This window comes from Ursus maritimus, unplaced genomic scaffold (genome assembly GCF_017311325.1).
Source record: "Ursus maritimus isolate PB19 unplaced genomic scaffold, ASM1731132v1 scaffold_24, whole genome shotgun sequence".
In the NCBI taxonomy this organism is placed as follows: domain Eukaryota; kingdom Metazoa; phylum Chordata; class Mammalia; order Carnivora; family Ursidae; genus Ursus; species Ursus maritimus.
Genome location: NW_024424897.1, coordinates 33,610,603 through 33,631,520, shown reverse-complemented (window position 1 = coordinate 33,631,520; position 20,918 = coordinate 33,610,603). Strand labels below are relative to the sequence as shown.

Sequence of the window (20,918 nt, the reverse complement as noted above, 5' to 3'; positions counted from 1 at the left end):
TACACCACATTAACAGAAGGGAGAAACCATATAATCGTCTCAATAGAAGCAGAAAAAGCATCTGAGAAAATTAAACATCCATGATTAAATATAAAAGGAATCAAATATAAAAGGAATGTATCTCAACATAATAAAGGTCACATGTAACAAGCCCACAGCTAATATACTCAAGTGGTGAAGAGTTGACAACCTTTCTTCTAGGATCAGGAACAAGAGAAAGGTGCCCACTCTAACCACTTCTATTCAACAAAATACTGAAAGTCTTAGCCAGAACAATTAGGCAAGAAATAAAAGGCATCCAAACCAGAAAGGAAGAAGTAAAACCATGTTTGCATACGACATGATCTTTTGTGTAGAAAATCCTATAGACTCTACCAAAAAACTGTCAGCACTAATAAACAAATTTAGTAAAATTGGAGGATACAAAACCAACATACAAAACTCAGTTGTATTTCCATACACTAACAACAAACTATCCAAAAAAAGAAATTAGGAAAACAGTCCCATTTACAATAGCATCAAAAATAATAAAATACTTCGGGATAAATTAAGCCAAGGACATGAAAGATCTTTACACTGAAAACTATAAGACACTCATGAAAGAAACTGAAGAAACACAAATAAATGGAAAGATCCTGTGCTTATGTTTTGGAATTAGCATTGTTAAGATGTCCTTACTACCTAAAATGATCTACAGATTCAATGCAATCCCCATCAAAATCCAAAAGGCATTTTTTACAGAACTAGATGAATGATAACTGGCTGGTAACCCACGTAAAAAGATGTTTAACTTTACTAGTAAATGAAGAAATGCAAATTTAATAATCCCATTGCTTTTATCTGCAGAATACTGACAAATATTTACCAAAAGCGTTTACATTTTCGAACAAGTACAAATAGAATAATATGTATAAGGATATTCACTGCATCTCTGCATTGAAGACAAATAACAACCTAAATGTCTATCAAGTGGACTAATTAAATGTTATATTACATTTATTCTGAGATAAATATTGGATTATTAAAAGAAATATTTATACATTTTGACATGGAAATTTAACCAAAATATATTTTATAAATAAAAATCAAGTAAAACACACATACACACAGAACCAGGTATCAAGTTTTTTAAAAGGACCACAATTTAGAGCAATGCCAATTCTAAACCAACTCCTAAAAAGACTTAAACCAAAACTCTGACAAGAACCACAGGAAGACAGAGTTAAAGATTATATACTTCGAGCTTTTCCCATATCTCCCCTAAAAAACTGTCAAATCACGCTCATACAAGTTCAAGATGATCAGCTAACTGAACTACTTACAAAAAAACAAAAATCAGTATTTTTCAGAGAATAATGGAGTCCAGAATCTCTATAATGTACCATCTACAATGTCTAGTTTACAATAAAAATTACTAAAAAGTGTGATCCATAACCAAAGGAAAAAAAAAAAAAAAGACTGTCAATAGAAACCAATCTAGCAAGGGCCCAGCTGTTGGAATTAGCAAAGACTTTATTGTAGTTGTTACAGATACATTTAAATAACTTAGAAACAGTTTAACAAATGAACTTTAGGGAAACTCAGTAGGGAGGCAGAAACTATAAAAAAGATCCAAATGAAAATTCTACACCTGAAAAATACAGTAACTGAAATAAAAATCCATTGGATGGGTTTAACAGCATTTTGGAGAAGACAGAACTGGTAAGTCTTAAGACAGATCCACAGAAGCAATGAAAAACATCAACTAGAGCAAAATAACTTCATGCACAACAAAAACATACGTGTGAAAGAATTAAAGCATATGAAAGCACTCAGTGATCATCTAAACAAACTTAAAATTCAGAGCTAAAACAGTACTAATGCATTTGAGACAATATTTAGTGCCTCAAAGGCTCCATTATTATAGGATATCAAGAATCTTTTACTTTCCGAGTGACTGAATCCACATTCATTTTTCTATCTAGGTACTAACACACAGTACTAACACAGAAACTATGTTAAACTTCTTCTTTGTGGAAAAGAAGTCACAATAAATTCTGCTGTCTAGTCAACTGAACTTGATAGTGTAATTATATTACTTTTCAAAGAGACTCAGAATTAATTACAGGACATAAAACTACATTCCTATTAAAAGCAGTGTCACACCAAAGCACACCACATACCCAGCCTTCATCTGGTCTCCATAAAAATTGTTAAAATTACATCATTCTGAGAGTAGACTACTTTTATACAAGGTCAGAGTGTATGGTATACACAATTCAGACTGACCTATTTAAATATATAAGATAATGAGCTTTTTCCTATAAAAGCTCTCCTCTAAAAATATTCAAGTTCTGAGTATAAGGAAATTATGCATCATGATTTTATATTTTTACGCACTAATTGAATGAACAGAGTTGGGTTTTTTGTTTTGTTTTGTTTTTTGAGAGAGAGAGAGAGAGAAAGAGGTGGGGGATGGACAAAGGGAAAGGGAGAGAGAGAGTCTTAAGCAGGTTCTGCACTGGGCATGGAAATCAAGAGTTGGACACACAACTGAGCCACCCAGGCACCCCCAAAGGGATTATGTTTTAGGTAGTTCTCAAGAATGCTATAGAGTCAATTATGTCTCAATAAAGCTAAAAAAAAAAAAAAAACCTAAATAAAAAAGAATGCTATAGCAACATCAAAAACAGAACACTTAAATAAGAAAAACTGATATAATGGGAGGAAGCAATCTTTGGTAGCCTAAAGAAACACTGAATTTAGACTAATATTTACAGTTTCGCTTAGTACAAAGCATCTATGATAGGCAGTAGAAATACAGAGATGAGTTAGGGGCGCCAGGGTGGCTCAGTCAGTTAAGTCTGACTCTTGATTTTGGCTCAGGTCATGATCTCAGGGTAGTGAGACTGAAGCTCATGTTGGGCTCCACATTCAGTGGGGAGTCTGCTTGAGATTCTCTCTCTCCCTTTCCCTCTGCCCCTCCCCCTGCTTGTGCTTGCATGCTCTCTCTCTCAAATAAAAAAAATAAATCTTAAAAAGATGAGTTAAAAATATGTTCTGCCTAGCAAGAGCTTATAATGAACAGAAAAGAATATGAGTACAAATGGCCATCAAGTAAATTTAAGTTTTAAAGTATTCACTTTGATTACAGTATATAGAAGTAAAAAGAATTGAGAAATGAAGACATGATATGAATTTGGTGCAAAAGTAATGAGGGCCTTACGTGGAAAGGCAAAGGGAATGGAAAAGAGGTCCAGGTTTGTAACACATTGTGGAGCGACAGAACTTTAGCGACAAAGTAGATGTAGGGCTTACTAAAGAGAGAAAAGTCAAAAATGACTCCACGAAGTTTCCAGCCAACAGAGAGAAACAATCTAGTAACCCACAGAGAGAAGACAAGAAAAGAAGTATGTTTAAGGAAGAAGATAAACTTGGCTTATTAATTCATGATAATTTCTGGGGCACCTTGGCTGGCTTGGTTGGTAGAGCATCTGACTCTTGATCTGGCGGTCATGAGTGAAAACTCTAGAGTCAAAACAGTACATAGCTCCTATGAGTGATTTTAGGTAAGTCAATTCTGTTGTGGCTTACTTTTCCTAATTAGAAATGGAATGATTAAGAAAATCTAATTAAAATAAAATTTAAAATGGTTCTCAAATACGACAACAATTTAATCATCTATAACAATCTGCTAATATTGGAAGCTCACAGAAACTGACTACGATACCTAGAAACTAGTTATCTAATGTGAAAGAGTAGGAATTGCTCTTTTCACTTAGTCAACTTTTAAAGATCTCCTATGTACTATTCCTGGGCAAGTATGTAGTATATTTTTTGTAGTATATGCCTAATCAAAGATATAAAGAGTTAACTTTCTTGGAAAAATTCTGGACTTTCAAGATAAATTAACAAATTAGTTTTAAGAAGTTTTAAAACTACTCAAGAGAAAACAAAGTCTCTTCAATACAGTCTATAATACTATGAACCTTTTTAAACAAAAGGACGGGTGTTAGATGAAAAATCAGAAGGGTACACTCCTGACAAGAAGCTTTCAAATTGGTAGGAAATAAATTGTATTTTATATCCCCTCAAAATAATCTGTCAAATACCTGTATTAACTTTATAACTAGAATACAAAGGAAATAAACTTTCCTTTAAGTGTTATAGGCTATGTTTTAAAAATATATATAATAACTAATATGGCATCATAGGAAATATTAGATAATAGCATGTAAAAATTTCTAATAATTCAGAGATAGAGTACATTATAATATGTAGACATTAAGAGAATATGCTTTAAAAATGCTATCCAACTGGGAAAAAATATACATTTCTTACCTATCTCTCAAAATGTAACTAAGTAGTTTTTCTACATCCTATATTCTATACTCTCCAACCCCCACCAAATCGTAGCATTTATCCTTTGTGAGACATAATAGCTTAAGGGTTTTCAAATTTTCCTACACCCTTTCCAGACAAATACTTTATAATGATCACTCTGCCTATGGTAACAGTTGTTCTAGGATGTATTAGTTATAAGTGAAATAGAGATATGTAGCAACTATTAGATTAAATAAACAAAATTATCTCTCTTGATCTTTTAGTTTTCACTAAAATGAACTAATTTTTATGTATGACAACATGAATTCAATTTCTTATACATTTTCAAATACTTTTTACAATGCAAATGGCCTTTAAAATAGAGCCAGTATTTTACCTAGGAAAATTATTTTAGATGAAAAGAAAAAAACAAAAAACTTTGAAAGTAAACACATATGCCAGTTAACATTAAAATATTTTTATTATATAAAGAAACAAACTTCAAAAAATTAATAAAAAGTAAAAATTGTCTTGGGGGAACACATTCAATTAGGGAAAGCAAAACTAAGGGTTTAAAAAGAGTAGGAAGCTAGAATACCTCATTTTAATGACATCAGAATCTATTTCATCGTGCACTTAGGGATTATCAGGCACGAAAATCAATGCCCAATTTAAAATGACATAAAGCATATGTGAAAAAGCCAGTTTCTCCTGCCAGCAAATAGCCTAAATGTTAAGTAAACCAAAGGCTGGAAGGGATTAGTTGAAATGTCAAAAGACAACCTTTTACTTTTACCTGCTCATCCTTATAAACACATTCTCATCCCTCAGGCATGCTTTCCAAACAAATAGTTTCAATGTGCAGCAGCAAAAGGCCCAAGGCAAGTTCTGCCATCTTGTAACTGTCAAAGAGATTAGTCTTTGATCTATTTGGGAGGTCATGTCCACATTCACATTAGCAAACAGTCTAACAACATTATACCTGTTGACCAATCCTTCTTTAATGCCTAATGAGACAGACATTTTATATTATGGAAGTTAACTGTGAATGTTTTTTCTGAGTTTTGACAGAAAGTAAACACCATAAACTAAGCTCAAGTGTGGTTTGGAAAAATGATCTTGTAGACCAGTTAACATTACTTTTCAAATACATTTTACAAGGCTCTCCCAAAATAGAAAGCTATATTTAATTGTATATTCTAGAAGGAGTTCAAACCACTTGGTCCCCACCCCCAATAAATTAGTGTATGTGTAATTTTGGAGGGATATGTGAGCAGCACAGAGAAATCAAACTATTTTATCAAAGGTTGCAAACTGGGCCCACAACAAGGGCCCAAAGTTGTGTTTTATGTAGCTCCCTCATTGTAGCTTAAAATAATTTGAGCAATTTGCCAACCCTCAACTAGTCGACTCATTTAAATAATCTGTATAACTCTTTTAGTGGCATAAGTTTGTAACCCATTGGTTGAGATGCTACATTGATTCACAAAACATTTTTTTCCATGAGTTCAAGTTCACACAAAATGAAAAAACACTCAATACAGTAGTTTCTAGACAACTAAAAATATCTCTGCATCAAAAGCTAACCTGACATAAACAGAGATGAGATCCTGAATACCAAAGACAGATAAATCAAGACTGAAGTGGTACTTACAGAATTATGGAAAAATACCCTATGGCTTTCAAACAGAAGTTATACGGTTTTGGATTCTGATTTTACTATTACATTATAACGTACTTGAGATCAAACAGTAAGTTCCTTAAGTCCTTCAATGACTCAGTTTTACTGGAGATAGTACAGGTAGTAAAACTACTGATGGGTGCAGTATATATTAAAATAACCAAGAGGATTAGGATTATACTGTATATGTCAATAAGAAATTTAAGTCACAATTTTGAACATTAGATTATTTTTTTCAACTTAGACCCAACAGTGTTGGCCGTAAGTAGCTCTGTACAAGAATAGCTTTTTATAAGTAGCTTCTGAAGAAATAAGTGGTGTGATAAATATGAGCTGGAACTATAAATGCATCTCCTCACTTTACTGCCTCATATGAAAGAGGGGAATTTATCCCAAATCATATAAATATGCATTATGATTTTAGTAATAAATGCCTTTCTAAAAGTGATCAATACAGGCAGAATATAATTTTCCCCTCATATGTAAGCTTTACATCAGAAGTTCAAGCCTCGAAATAAGACTTAGAACATATAATCGGCTAAACTTATTAATTAAAAATATTTTAAAACTTTGCTTCAGAAAAATAAGCACATTTGTCTAGCAAACACTCAAGAAGAATAGTTTTATCTTTCGCCAAGGTACAGGACCTAAATCATAAACATTTAGAGCAAGCCAAATCTGGAAGACAGAGACTGTGCATTAGAGACATTTACTGCTCTATATCATCACAGTATAAACACTTTTATCAGCGTATCACAATATAAATTCCAATGGCTAAAATTCTAAACTCAGCATAAGATCTTGTATGTAAAATAATTTAGCCAGATAAAAGGAATATAGCTGGTTTTATTTCATCTGGCATATTTTCAAGATTTCTAAACACAGAGTTAACCAAATATAGTATATATATTTTCTTAAATGGGAAAAAATGGGTTTCTGCCAAGACTGAAGAAGCCAGGCTCCCTTTTAGAGTTTATAATAACAAAACAAAACAAAACACATAACACACACACACACACACACACACACACACACACACACACACACGCATTAGAGATGGTTTTCAATTGTTACTTACTTTTCTTGTTACATTAGGAACTGACCACAATAATCTACCAAGAAATAAGAATCAAGACATAGTAACAGACATAGTAACAGTAACATAATTAATCTCACATATGCTTTAAGGCTGCTTTGGGTAACATACTTTCCACAAAGAAAATCTGTATTAACTCTGTTATAAATTGTCATTGCTAAAAAAAAAAAAAGTAAAAAAAATTGCCCAGAAATTTCAAATGTAAGAAAAAAAACACACTTTCCTTAAACGACACATCTCTTATTCTTGATATATTCAACATATTTTACCTTAATTGGTTATAATAATTCAGCTACTATCCAGAATAGTTTATTGGTAACTCAGTAACATTTAAATAATCCTAGGGGTGCCTGGGTGACTCAGTCGATTAAGTGTCTGCCTTCGGCTCAGGTCATGATCCCAGGATCCTGGGCTGGAGCCCCATGTTGGCTCCTTGCTCAGCAGGGGGTCTGCTTCTCCCTCTGCCCCCCCCCCCCGAGTACACACACTCTCTCTCTTAAATAAATAAAATCTTAAAAAAATAATCCTAGGGGCGCCTGGGTGGCTCAGTCATTAGGCGTCTGCCTTCAGCTCAGGGCATGATCCCAGGGTTCTGGGATCGAGCCCTGCATTGGGCTCCCTGCTCCACTGGGAGCCTTCTTCTTCCTCTCCCACTCCCCCTGCTTGTTTTCCCTCTCTCCCTGGCTGTCTCTCTCTCTGTCAAATAAATAAATAAATAAAATCTTAAAAAAAAAAATCCTAAATAAATGCTTTAGGTAATAATGCAAAAACATTCTGTCGTCAGTATGGAGCATTAGGTCTTTGGAATTTTTTAAGAAAATAATTTGTCAAGATAAGAAAATGAGACCAGAAAAAAAGCAGAAATTAATATTTTTCTATTAAAAGAAAAAAAAGACAATTAATATTTTAAGACATGTAAGATACCTTAAATTGAATATGCTTACTCTATAAAGGGCAAAGTTAAACATTTTTTTAAAAGAATAATAAGCTTTGTGGCAATTTAGTTAGGCTAGCCATAATAAAATATTGTCTAGGTAAACCTGAAAATGCTTAAATTATCATCTGCAGAAAATGTTATATATATATATGCTATAGTATGTTTTGAGGGAAGGAGGTAAAATTACACAGCCTGGATCCAAGGCTTTGACACTAACTAGTTGTGTGACCTTGGGCAACTCACCAGTACTCCCTCCATTTAGTTTCCTTTCTCAGTTTTCTCCTTTGTAAGTGGAAGAAAATAATTCCTGCCAACCTTACCTCACAGAGTTGGTTGAAGAAATAAATGACAATTAGCACAAAACAGTAAAGCATCATATACTGGAGGTAAGTGGGCTGGAGTCATTACTTATTCCATATTTCTTTTTTTTTTTTTTAAAGATTTTATTTATTTATTTGACAGAGAGAGAGACACCAGCAAGAGAGGGAACACAGGCAGGGGGAGTGGGAGAGGAAGAATACTGTTGCACGTATATGAAAACCACAAGATTGACAGAGACAATGTGGGCCATCTAGCCAATGTAGACCATCTCTTGACACTGTTCACCTTAAATCAGGGTTTTAGCAGCTGGATCAACTCCCTAAGAAGGTGCTTAACTGATTCTACTCAATATACTGGCACATTGTTTTAGGTAACATAAAGTAAGTTTCTTCAGTTTGTGAAGTGGCTACTTTTTCATCAAATATCAATGAAAATATACATTGGCAGGACAAAGAGAACAGTATTCAGTTTTGAAACATAATTTTTGATAAATAATTTCTGCAATTGATTTTAAATTTTCTGACAAATTAGCACTTTTTAATACCCTTCATAATATTTTTTATCACTATGCAACCTATTAGAGCTGTATTTGAACTATATAAAATATGTTATTGGTGTAATCTGTGGAATGAGTGCATGACTGGCCCTTTATTAGTCTAAATATTATCTCATTTGCATATCTTATGATCTAGAGCTTCCCTTGTTAGAGTCACACATGAGAGCCGAATAACTATGAATAAACACTTCTAGCAATAACAGTCAACAAAATGAAATATTATCATACATACAAAAGCAATGTGGGGCTATAAATGGAACCTCAGGCTCTTAAAGAAATGAGCTAATAACAAGAGACCTTTTTTAAGGGGAATGAGTAGTGCTGCATTCAGCAAATGACAGAGACCTGTACCTACTCCTATGTAACTCCGGAAGAAAGCAAGATCTCTCATGCAAGAGGCTTGTGGATGTTAGAAAATGCAACACTGAGCACTTTGGCCCTGGGGTGGGGGTGGGAGTGTTGCATAAAGTTTGGTGACAACGGCAGGCATAGAAAGTAGAAGGTAATCACAGTAGCAGGAGGCTCAGACTCAAATTTCACATGATTAAACACTGTGACATTTAAAAACAAACATGGTCAAGAGAAAGTGTGCACGTAACAAAAAGATTACATAAGTACTGAAAAATACTGAAATATACTTAAAACCTTAAAACTGTATATTACCTCCACAGCCCAACAAATGAATTCTGATACTTTCTCCATCTAGATTTTTATTATGCCCAAATTTATCTTTCAAACATTAAGTATATGCTTGATTTAAAAAAAATTATTACTTTCTATCTTTACAATATTATTGTTAGGAATATTTGATTTAGAGCTTCTCGAATGTGAATGTGTTAGTGTGGGAATAAGGCATACGGGATCATAGCATTTTAAAATCTCATACTTTATCTTAGAAAGTAATGAAGACTTCTAGTTTCAGAAAGGAAAAAAGAAAGACATTTCCTCTTTCCTTGCCTCTCAAAAACTGCCCCAAACTTAAAAGACAAATAAGAAAAACACAGTCTTCATCTCCAATTAAACTAAGAGACATCTGCAACCTCAAAACCCAATACATGAATGTGAAAAGCAGATGGACAAATGGTACATGAGTAAATAGAGAGGTGAAAGTTCAAACCAAAGTACCCAAAGAGCTGCTGATAGGAAATAAGCCAGTTAGGCCAGCAGGAGTCCAAAAAAGCTCAGGAAATGAATGTATAGGTAAACTGCTGAAGGATGTGTACTATGAAGATGAAACAGTAAACAAGAAACAGGAGGAAGATTTGAGACCCAGGAAACCTGGGATCCAACAAAGAAGACAGGGAACTCAAAGTCCTAGGATGACAGCAAAGGGAAATCTCAGGATTTGGGCAGTTAAGTGGGCTAAAGAACAACTTGGTCCTGATTGAAGTACAAGATCAGGAGGCTCAAGAAGTGATCTCTTCAGGGGTAAAAAAAGGACTGACCTATTATCTAGGTGGTGTGATAGGATAATTGTATTGAGAGGTCCTGTACAGATTCATTGAAGGGTGACAGAAGATTAATTTAAAGATCTTTTAAAAAGGAGGGGCCCCTGGGGGGCTCAGTCAGTTAAGCAACTGCCTTCGGCTCAGGTTGTGGTTCCGGGGTCCTGGAATAGAGCCCCACATAGGGCTCCCAGCTCAGCAGGGAGTCTGCTTTTCTCTCTCCTTCTGCCCCTCCCCCTCCTTATGCACGCTCTCTCTCTCTCTATAAATAAATAAAAGCTTTAAAAAAAAAAAAAAGATCTTTTAAAAAGGAGAAAAGGGTCTGCCCATTATTAATGGGAAGATAAAAAGTTCAAGAAAGGAAGGAAATCATTTGACCACAGTGACCAATATTTGATAGTCATGATTTGAATATGATTTTTTAAGATTTTATTTATGTATTTGCGAGTAAGAGAGACAGAGATAGCAACAGAGAGCACAAGCTGGGAGGAGAGTTCTGAGAAGCAGGCTCCCCACTGAGCAGGGGAACTCAATCCCAGGACTCTGGGATCATGACCTGAGCCAAAGGCAAGCACTTAATTGACTGAGCCACCCAGGCACCCCGATCATGATTTGAATATTGATTATGGATTTAATTTTTTAAATGTGATATAACTACATTAGGAGGAAAAAGAAGGGAACGGTATAGTAAGCTAAAATCTTTATCTCATATAGGAAGTAAACAGGTTTAAAATTGTAAAGATAAATATGGCAGTAAGTACCAGATAAAATAGCTAAGAAAAGTGAAAGTCACAGTCTCTCAGAAGCAGGGCCTGGGAGGGGGGCAGAATCGAAGAAACTGTTAATATAAGAAACTATGTACTGTATTTTGTATAAATTAGGCCTTAAGAAAAGCTTTATTGGACTTTTTTCAAATTGATAAAAAAATAACTAAAAAAGAAATGCAGATTGTTCCTTTTAATTCATGACATACACTTACTTATATGTCTTACTATATAAAGCAGTGATGTTCAACTGAGATTGATTTTGCCTACCAAAAGATTTTGGCAACATTTGGAGACATTTCTGGTTGTCACAACTGGTGGGGAGAGAAGGGTTTGCTACTGGCATCTATTAAGTAAAGGCCAGAGATGTTCCCAAACATCCTACAATTCATAGGACATTGCTCACAACAAAGAGTTAAACTGCCCAAAATGTCATTAGGGCCAAGCGTGAGAAAACCTGCTTTAACAAATTTTAATCAACAAATCTGGTAGTTTTGATGCAATAGGAAAATACACTATGAGACGTTGTATAGCTTATTATATTCCCTGGCACATTATTTTGTTCCACTGTTAGAAAAAAAAGACTGAACTTATTTCCAAATTATCAAACCTTTAGTCTCGGTGAAAAATAGGAAAGATTGATGTGTAAACACACTAAATAAATAGTGCTGTCCACTACAGTTTATGTTATCTGAGACCGTAAGGCTTTATAGTTGGAGAAAATATCAAGTAACATACTCATCTGAGGCCCACCTACATATCTGTACCCTGTAGGCTTTAAGGGGATTTGACTAAGTAAATATAAATAGGCTAAAATTCACTATAAAAAAATTCTACTCTAACATAAAGTTATTTTCAGAGAAGTTAAAAATCAATTCCACTACTTCCCTTGAGGTAGTGTTGCTGATTATGCTCTGGGCCAACAGAAGTAATCTGTCAATCAACCTCATGAGTCCCCAGGGTGATAATTTCACTTTTAAAGCCTTGAAACTACTATGAGAACAAAAGTAAAATACAAAGGTCAACAAAGTTCTTGTTCTTGCCAAAAGCAAGATGAACACAAGAAAATAATTAAAAAATTTTTCATAAACCAAAAGTTTTTGTTTTATTAAATATCCAAAGGTTTAGTTTATAGCCATATCCAGGCATGGTTTTTTTTCCTAGGAAAGAGAATGACATGATTACTGGGAGAAAAAGAAGGAAAAGGGCTAATGAAACTGCTTAAAATTTCATGATTTTAAATGCTTCCTCCTCGGATCCCAAAATATTCCGTTAAGAAATATGGGAATTTTTTTAAATTTAGAAATTAAAAATACCTCAACCATTTATTTTTGTGTTTTTATGCTTGTTTCTCAGAGGATGGGAAGAAGGGTTTGGTTATCTCAGTTTTCACTGTCCAAGGCAAATTACAAATTGTCAACCTAGACGGCATAATTAGATTTAAACTAGATTTTAATTTTGTTATTTCAAGATATACTTACAACCTACTTTAATAATACTTTTGGCCAAACTATCTTTAGGAAAAAAAAAACTGGAAAAAAATAGTGTGCTGAGGAGGAAAAAAATGTTTAAGTAACTGAGGATAAACTCATTCTAGACTTTCAGAGGTGACATGGTTTTTCTTCCATATCTGTGCATTGGCCTAAGTGTTTCCAAAAATTCCGACAGCAAGTTGCTGGACTCCTAAATGTTGGGAGTTTAGTATTACAGCCCTTTAAGTTTATATACACAGCCGTTTCCCCTGGGTAACCACATGTTATTATTGGGGCTAGATCCAGGTGGGTTTCTGTATCAGATGCTATACTATAACTAGAACTCCACCACACTCTGACCTCAGGCTCTATTCCCGGATCTGGTTTCCCACAGGATAGCTTAGAATTTCCCTTGGCTTAGAATAGTCTCAAATACTTAAAATGGCATACAGGGTCCTAAATGATTTGGCTCCTTGATACCTCTCCCAGCCTCTATTCACATGCCATTCTCCCCAACTCACTCTCTACCTCAGCTTCTTTCAATTCCTGGAAACTGCTTATCTTCTTTCACACCTTTAGGGCCTTAGCATAGTCTAGTGTCTCTGCTGAGAACATTCTTATCCATTCTGCTCACCTATGTAACTCCTAGCCTTCTTTCCCGTGTCAGCTTAAATAGCACTTCCTCAGGAAGTCTTTCTTTACCCCCAAAGACTAGGTCAGGATCCTGTTATACATTCCCATAGTTCTTGTGACTTTTTCTTACAGCCTTTATTACAACTATAATCAACTGTTTATTACTTTAATGTCACTCTTCCTTTGCTAGACTGTAAGTTCCATGAGACAAGGCACTATAATCTGTGTAGTGGATCACTGTGTCGCCAGTCTACTAAAGTACTTGGTACTCAAGGCAGGTATTCAAAAAATGGTTGTTTCATTAACCTGAATAGTCTTAATGATCTGAACGGTCTTGTAATCTGGCCTTTGATGAGGGCAATCCACTTTATCAAATGTTTGTATGTTTCAATCTTGGTGTAGACAAGATTCAAATCTCATCTCTCTGCCTCCTTCATCTATTTTTAGGCAATCAAAGTAAATGGATATCTGGATGAGAGGTTTAAAGTGTTGTTCAATTTCACTTTCTCTAAGCATCTGAATACCCAGATTCAATCCCACCAAAACATTCTGTTACACAATCAGATCCTTTACTAAATAATAGACTTCAGTAGTGTAGAGATTGTGCCTTCTATATTTAGTACAATTAGGCACTAATTTTTGACACTTGAAAACAGTGGTTAAATGTGGCTAAATGTGCACTCGGTTTTATTAATGCTGTTATCTTCTGGGGTAGGCAAGATAACAGCCCTTACTGAAATTTATAAAACATTAAGAATGCATGAGAAGCCTATAAATTTATATATGTCTGTTATAAAGTCAATAACATAATTTAGCATGCTTGTATTTTTCAACATGAATGTAATTTTCCAAAATTGATTAAATATACTCAGCTAGTTCAGTACCTTCAAAGCTAAGAGAAGTTTCCTAAACAAAAAAAATAATAGTTATTGTATGTCAATACTAAGATAACTAATCAGATCACCCTCTGAATTTTAAAGTTTCCAAATAAATTCTATTTTAGTAACTCAACATACATTAATAAAGAAAAACAATACACAAATATAAAATTCATTATCTTAAGTTACTTTAATCACTGTAAGAGCACTTGTTATTGAATATTACCATCAAATTTTATGAAACCAATTATAAAAATCTAACATATCCTGGGGCGCCTGTGTGGCACGGCGGTTAGGCGTCTGCCTTCAGCTCAGGGCGTGATCCCGGCGTTATGGGATCGAGCCCCACATCAGGCTCCTCCGCAATGAGCCTGCTTCTTCCTCTCCCACTCCCCCTGCTTGTGTTCCCTCTCTCACTGGCTGTCTTATCTCTGTCAAATAAATAAATAAAAATCTTAAAAAAAAAATCTAACATATCCTGAACATCTTAAAAGTACAAAAATTTTTAGCCATTTGCCATTTTTATGAATTTTTAACAGGGGAGTAAAGGCACAATACCCATGAAAAGAAAATATTTCTATATGCTACCAAACTATGCTAGGGAATACAAATAAAATGCGATTTTAAAATCTATATATTGTACCTTATAATGTCTCACAAATTATGACCATGCCACCAATTTGAGAAGTAGATGCCTGAATTATAAGTTGAAGGCTTTTGTAGTTTTTAGACCATACTAATTGGCCAAAGGACTTGCTTTAGATATCCATTAAATGGCAGACTTGTTATACTGTGACTTAACTGCATTAAAAGAAAACAACTTTTCTTTTAGTTATACTTTTTCACCAACATCTAATCATATAAAAGCCTTGGTTCACTTTCCTCCCCCTCAAATACTATGGTTTAGTGCACAGAAAGTTTTCTTTTTAACTATTACACGATTAAGTATGTCCTTATAGAATGATCAGAAGCATCTGGGAAAGGTGGAAGTGAAAAAAATCCTCACCGGGAAAGTTAGCTTAATGCTTGCCCTTCAGAGTGGCCCATTATCAACATTTCATAGTGGGTTTCTTTATTTTCAGGTCCCTGAGGTATATGCAATAAATTATGACTTGAACTAAACAAGTCACACTTGGCTCCAAAATGAAATTTTCCTACCTCTACTTTCTAGTCCCCAAGGTGGGAAGAGGAAATCCTGGTCACAGCCAAAGAAGTCATATTTTTGGCTCTAACATACATTTTCCTGCTTCTCTAAAAGCCAAACTCTGCAATTGAGACTACAAGAGTCTTAAGTTAGTATTTTAAACTGTATTTTAATTTTTACTTCCATAATCTGGGTCTCAAATTTAAGAAAAAAACTTCTAGTATCATAAAATTAATGTCACTGCTCTTTTGCCCCACTCAAATCACTTTTCTAACTCTGACAGTGATCTTAACCTTAAAATATGAATTCAAATGAAACAATAGAGAAAACATTAAAGAAATAGATTGTTTCATTTCCAAAAGCTAGAATATTTAACGTTTTCAATATAAATAACTACTACTTATTTCTGTATGATAGACTGAGTATTAACATAAAAAAAACTATCAAGTCCTAATTTACAGTCCAGTAATCTGAAGCACTGTTTTAGTTTTTGAAGAGTCATTTATGGAAATCATTTAGTTCTTCATCTCATTTTACAGAAAACAAGAATATGGCACTATTAAGTAATAAGTTTATATTTAGTCATTAATTAAATCAACATTTATTTTTATTTTTTAAAAAAATCAACATTCATTGAACACTTACTACATTCCAAGGCACTATTTTAATTATAGAGACACAAAGAAATTATCCTAATCCTTGACATATACCATCTAATGCATTATAAAATATATTTATAAGCACTAAAATATAATGAAGGCAGTATAGTATATGCTTTAGGAAGTAATAAAGGACACTGGTAAAGGGGACTATGTAGGTAAATATACAAGCCAGTATTATTATACTTTGTTTTTAATTCTTTTTTTTTCTACACGATTTAAAAGGCAAATGTATAAAACAATAATTATAAATTATGTTAACGGGCATACAATGTATAAAAATGCAATCCAGACAGTAACAATATAAAAAAGGAAGGACAGAAATTAAGGATGTTACTTGTAATCCCCAGGGTAACATTAAGAAAATAACTAAAAAATGTACGCAAAAGAAAAGAAGGGGATCAAAATTGTACTCAACGAAAAAACAACTAAATACAAAAAAGGGTAATAATGAAGCAACTGAGGAACAAAAAGCACAGAAAACGGATAGCTAAATCATAGAACTAAGTCCCTCCTTATCAGTAACTAGTTTGTAAATTAATATAAACTCTCCAAATAAAAGGCAGAATTTGGCTGAATGAATTAAAAGAACATGATCTAACTACACGGTGTGAACAAGAAACTCATTTCAGGTATAAGGAAGTTGGATCCTTATTTTATATCATATACAAAAATTTACTCAGAATGGAACCAAATATCTAAATTTAAGAGCTCAAACTATGAAACTCTTTGAAGAAAATGGGCAAATCTGCATGGCCTGGATTTGGCAATAGTTTCCTAAATATGACACCAAAAGCACAGGCAAAAACAAAAAAATAAAGTGGACTTCATTATCAAACTTTTGTATTTCTTTTATATTTTAATTTATATTTATAAATTAAATTAATATAAAAATTGATATATTTATAAATTTGATTTCTATTTTTTATATCTTTTTTATCCCAAATAAATACTTTCAATAACTTATTGGCTCATTTATGAATTTTAAGGAATCAGCCATAATAGTGCTCTGATTTACTTCAGGTATTCAGATATTTCATGTATTGATGGCTATATATTCTGGTCTTTTCCAAATGATAAAAGGCCTTGCTAATTATTATAAAAATTACATACCGATACTCTTAAAAGCTCATAAACATCAGTCTTTTGAATGGATGCCTTACAAATATCCTTTAGTTATGAAAAAAAGCCAAAACTCCTTTTTGGAGTCTTGACTCTAAGAGCCCTTTGCCACATGTGGTAGAAAATACCCACACCTCTTTCATTACTCCTGACTTTGGGCTTAGGCCCGTGACATGCTTTGGGCAATAGGTTAGTAGATGTGACATAAGTAGGTATTTGAAAAGTGCTTGCTCAATCAAGCCTGCCCTCATATCTCTGCCAAAGTATAAAACATGGTAACATGTTCTGGCCAGTCTGCTGGTATACAAAGGATAATATCCATGTAGAACAGAGCTGACCCAACTGGGCCAAAACTGCATTGGTGAAACCACAGCAGGGTGACTGAGCCCAGCAGAAATCGGGGCGCTGCTCAGCCAAGCCCAGCTCAGATCATCTACCACCCAGCTACTACTCCCCACCATTTGATGTGTGAGTCATAATAAATGATAGTTGTTTTAATTCACTGTGTTTCACAATTGTTTGTTACACAGGAAGAGCTGATCTAGACATAAGGCAACAAGAAATACACTTCCCGTACATCTGATATTGCCAGTAAAGAATTTTCCTCTCTATCTGTCCCTTGTCCCTGCTGTTTGGACTACTCTTGGGTCTACTCCACTTGCCCCTTTCACAAGCCACTAGGGAAACTTCTTTAGAACCACCCTCCTCCTCTGCACTCAGATCTCATTGAAGCTTCTGTTGTTTTGCTGTTTTATATAACTATAGCCCTTGCGATTCGGATAAGCAGAACTGTGACAAGCAAGACCATTACTGAGGAATGTCTGAGCAGCTCATCAGCTGCCTTTTTTGTATGACAGAATGAGAAGGTGCCCGGGAAGAACGAATTCTGAGGAAAGACAGCATTAAGAACTCAACACTAGTGCAATAACAATGCCCATTATCACACCTGCTGGGAGTGAGGGTAGACAAAGTAAAAGATAAATGTAATTTTTTCTTCACAAGTAACATTTTATTTAAATTCAAATTTTTTTTGAAGAATGACATAATAAATATCATTATTCTTACCACATTTTCTTAAAATTTGTTTTCTACTAAAACAAACAAATATTATAGAAAAAGTTAAAGTCCCATTTGATAACCACCCCCAATATCATTCCCTTCTCTTCTCAGGCGTAATCACTATTATGAGTTTTATGTGAATGAATCTTTCCAGGCCTTGTTATTTTGTGAGTATAATATTTAGTACAACATAGTATTAGCCAAAAAGTTATCTTCTTCTGTGGTCCTCAAGGACTTATATATGGGTCCAAGAAAAAGAGAAGATATAAGCAAAAATTGAAAGAGCTAGTTTTAGGGAAAAATATACATATTTAATACATTGAGAGAATGTGTCGGGAAAGGGATTCTCTCCACTCTAATAAAGGAGCATTAATGCAATGATATAGGGCCAAAGTAAAATGGTAAGACATCAAAGAGAGACAGTAACACTGCCAATAGTAGTACCATCAGCAGTCCTCAGTGTCGGTGGAATGTGGCAACAAAAACTGCTGATAGTGAACATTAACAGCTTTCTTGAGTAGATGTCAACTATTTCATCAGTAGCTGTAGTGAGAGGCAGTATTAACCATTTAAGAATAAGAGCTCTGGGCATGGTCATCAGCACTCTCAATGGAAGCCCTAGTGGCTGAAGAAAGGTAGTGGAAGCCATCAAAATTAGAGCAGGCTAAGAAGACTGGATACCTCCTGAGAACTTTCAGAAATTTTGAAGAGATCTACAGCTTAGGGAAGAGTAGGAGCTAACCAGAAAATACTATTTATTACTGTTAATATTATATAATTCACAGTGTCTACTAAAGTATTAACAAAAATAAGGTAACTGCCTAGGGAAAGAATTCTTGCTTTGGTATGAGACCCTAACAGGTTGTAACCTAGGAGGGGGGATATAAATTAATACTCATTCTAGTCAGCTAAACGGCCAAAAAACCTAAAGTCTTGGTCTCAGATTGCTGGCACTTCAAATTCCAATAGAAAGTAAAAGAAAATCCTTCCTGATGGAAAATAGCATCACCTTAGGCTTCAAATTATTGCTACAGATAATTTTTCAAATATAATGTTGAGTAAATAATCAGTGATAATGAAGCAAAATTCCTGTTTCTGGCTAAGATAGAATAACTGGTTTGGGAATATCCCTCCCAGTGTAAGTAACTGTAAAACTGGACTAAATAGATAAAGCAACTACTTTCAGGGAGTAGATATCAGGCAGCATAAGACCATAACCTCGGAGATAAGGGAAATCCATTGGATGAACTCCACGATTCTCAGCTCTTCTCCTACGTATAATTTCCTGACAATTGTATCTAGAACACTGAAGTACAAGCAGAGTATGGTGGTCCTGCTGAGCTGAGGTGCAAGAGATCAGATTTTGGAGCAGCTAAAATCACTGAAATCAGCAGGGCAAGGTATGGTATTGAGAGAAGGGAAATAGAGAAAGAGCCCTAAAATTCTAGAATTCTCTGGGGAACCCTTGCAGGTCTATGGCTAAGAGCTTGATAAAACACAAATTGCTGGACTCCACCTCCACAGTTTCTGATTCAGTTGGTCTGGATGGAGCCTGGAAAATGTGTATTTCTATCATGTTCCCAGGTGATACTGATACTCCTGGTCTTGGATCACTTTAAAAATCACTCTTAATGAGCAAAAAACAATATAAGTTAAAAATATAAAATAAATCCATGTCTACCAAAGCTTTCTCACTCATTCTGAGTCACCAAAGCATTAAAATATCTGAGGATACAAAAAAAACATATAATTAACTTTACATAATGATCAAGAACTTCGGCACCTGAAACTATTATTACACTGTATGTTAACTAACTGGAATTTAAATAAAAACTTAAAATCAACAACTTCTGTGATAAACAAAACTTAAGGGTTTGATGGCCTACCTGTAGATCTTTCACATTTGGAAAAGGAATCCCTATTGTTATGACAGCACGGGCATTGTCATCTGAGAAATCCAGACCCTCACTCACTTTACCACGACAAACTGCTACCAAGAGGGCTCCATCTTAAGCAACAAAAAATAAAGATTTTTAAAAAACACACCGAAAATTCCCTGAAACTGCTTATCCTTGTCATTTTGAAAAGATCTTATTAAGTAAGCATAGCAAATTTAAAAGAATCAAAATAAAAAATTATGATGAGATAAAGTTTTAAAATGGACACAACATTACATTTCTGTGGTACCAAGCCAATTTATAAACTGTGTATCTCCCAGATAACTCACACAGAAAAGCCACATCAGAGTATTATTAACTTGCAGATGAACTAAGCAATTGTGAAACTGCAATCACTACTTTTACCACCGGAGTATAAAGTTCTCAGAATGATTTAAACAATTCTAGTTTGTACTATATATCATATTGAATCAATATTATATTGGAAAACACTTAAAACATACAAAACACTTTGTATAATCTTATCATACTGACAATATTGACAGTTAAGTTATAGCATCTTTAAGATGATACACTGCTCATAAGTTATTACTATTAGCTCTTCCTGTCAAACTTTTTATGGACATTCTCTAAATTTGAAATTGAGACTTCAGCTGTGTTTTGAAAACTCAAATTTACCTTTTGTAATAGAATGTAAGCATAAAGTACATTATTTGCATCAAAATGTAGGGTTCATCTGGCTAGTAAGGAAGACATTTATGCATACTCCATCCATCCTTTCACAAAACCTTTTAGGTAGCGTAAGGAAGACTATATTAAATGTCTTCCTTACCTGAATGTATGCTGTTTCTTCAAGTTGAACTGGCATCTCCAAATGAAAATATTCATAGGAGAACAACTTCAAATAAAAGAATTTCTTCAACTTATTTTCTTTTCACCCAGATTATAAAG

The 20,918-nt window shown here is 34.2% G+C and overlaps 1 protein-coding gene across 1 annotated transcript in view; it reads right to left on the bottom strand.

Annotated features, from left to right (window-relative positions):
• BRIP1 (BRCA1 interacting helicase 1) overlaps positions 1 to 20,918 on the bottom strand; it is a 179,914-nt gene that overhangs the window by 27,947 nt on the left and 131,049 nt on the right. Inside the window, exon 16 of the mRNA XM_040640924.1 lies at positions 19,956 to 20,077. Within this exon, the coding sequence (XP_040496858.1) occupies positions 19,956 to 20,077 (122 nt within the window). The remainder of the gene's footprint in view (positions 1 to 19,955; positions 20,078 to 20,918) is intronic.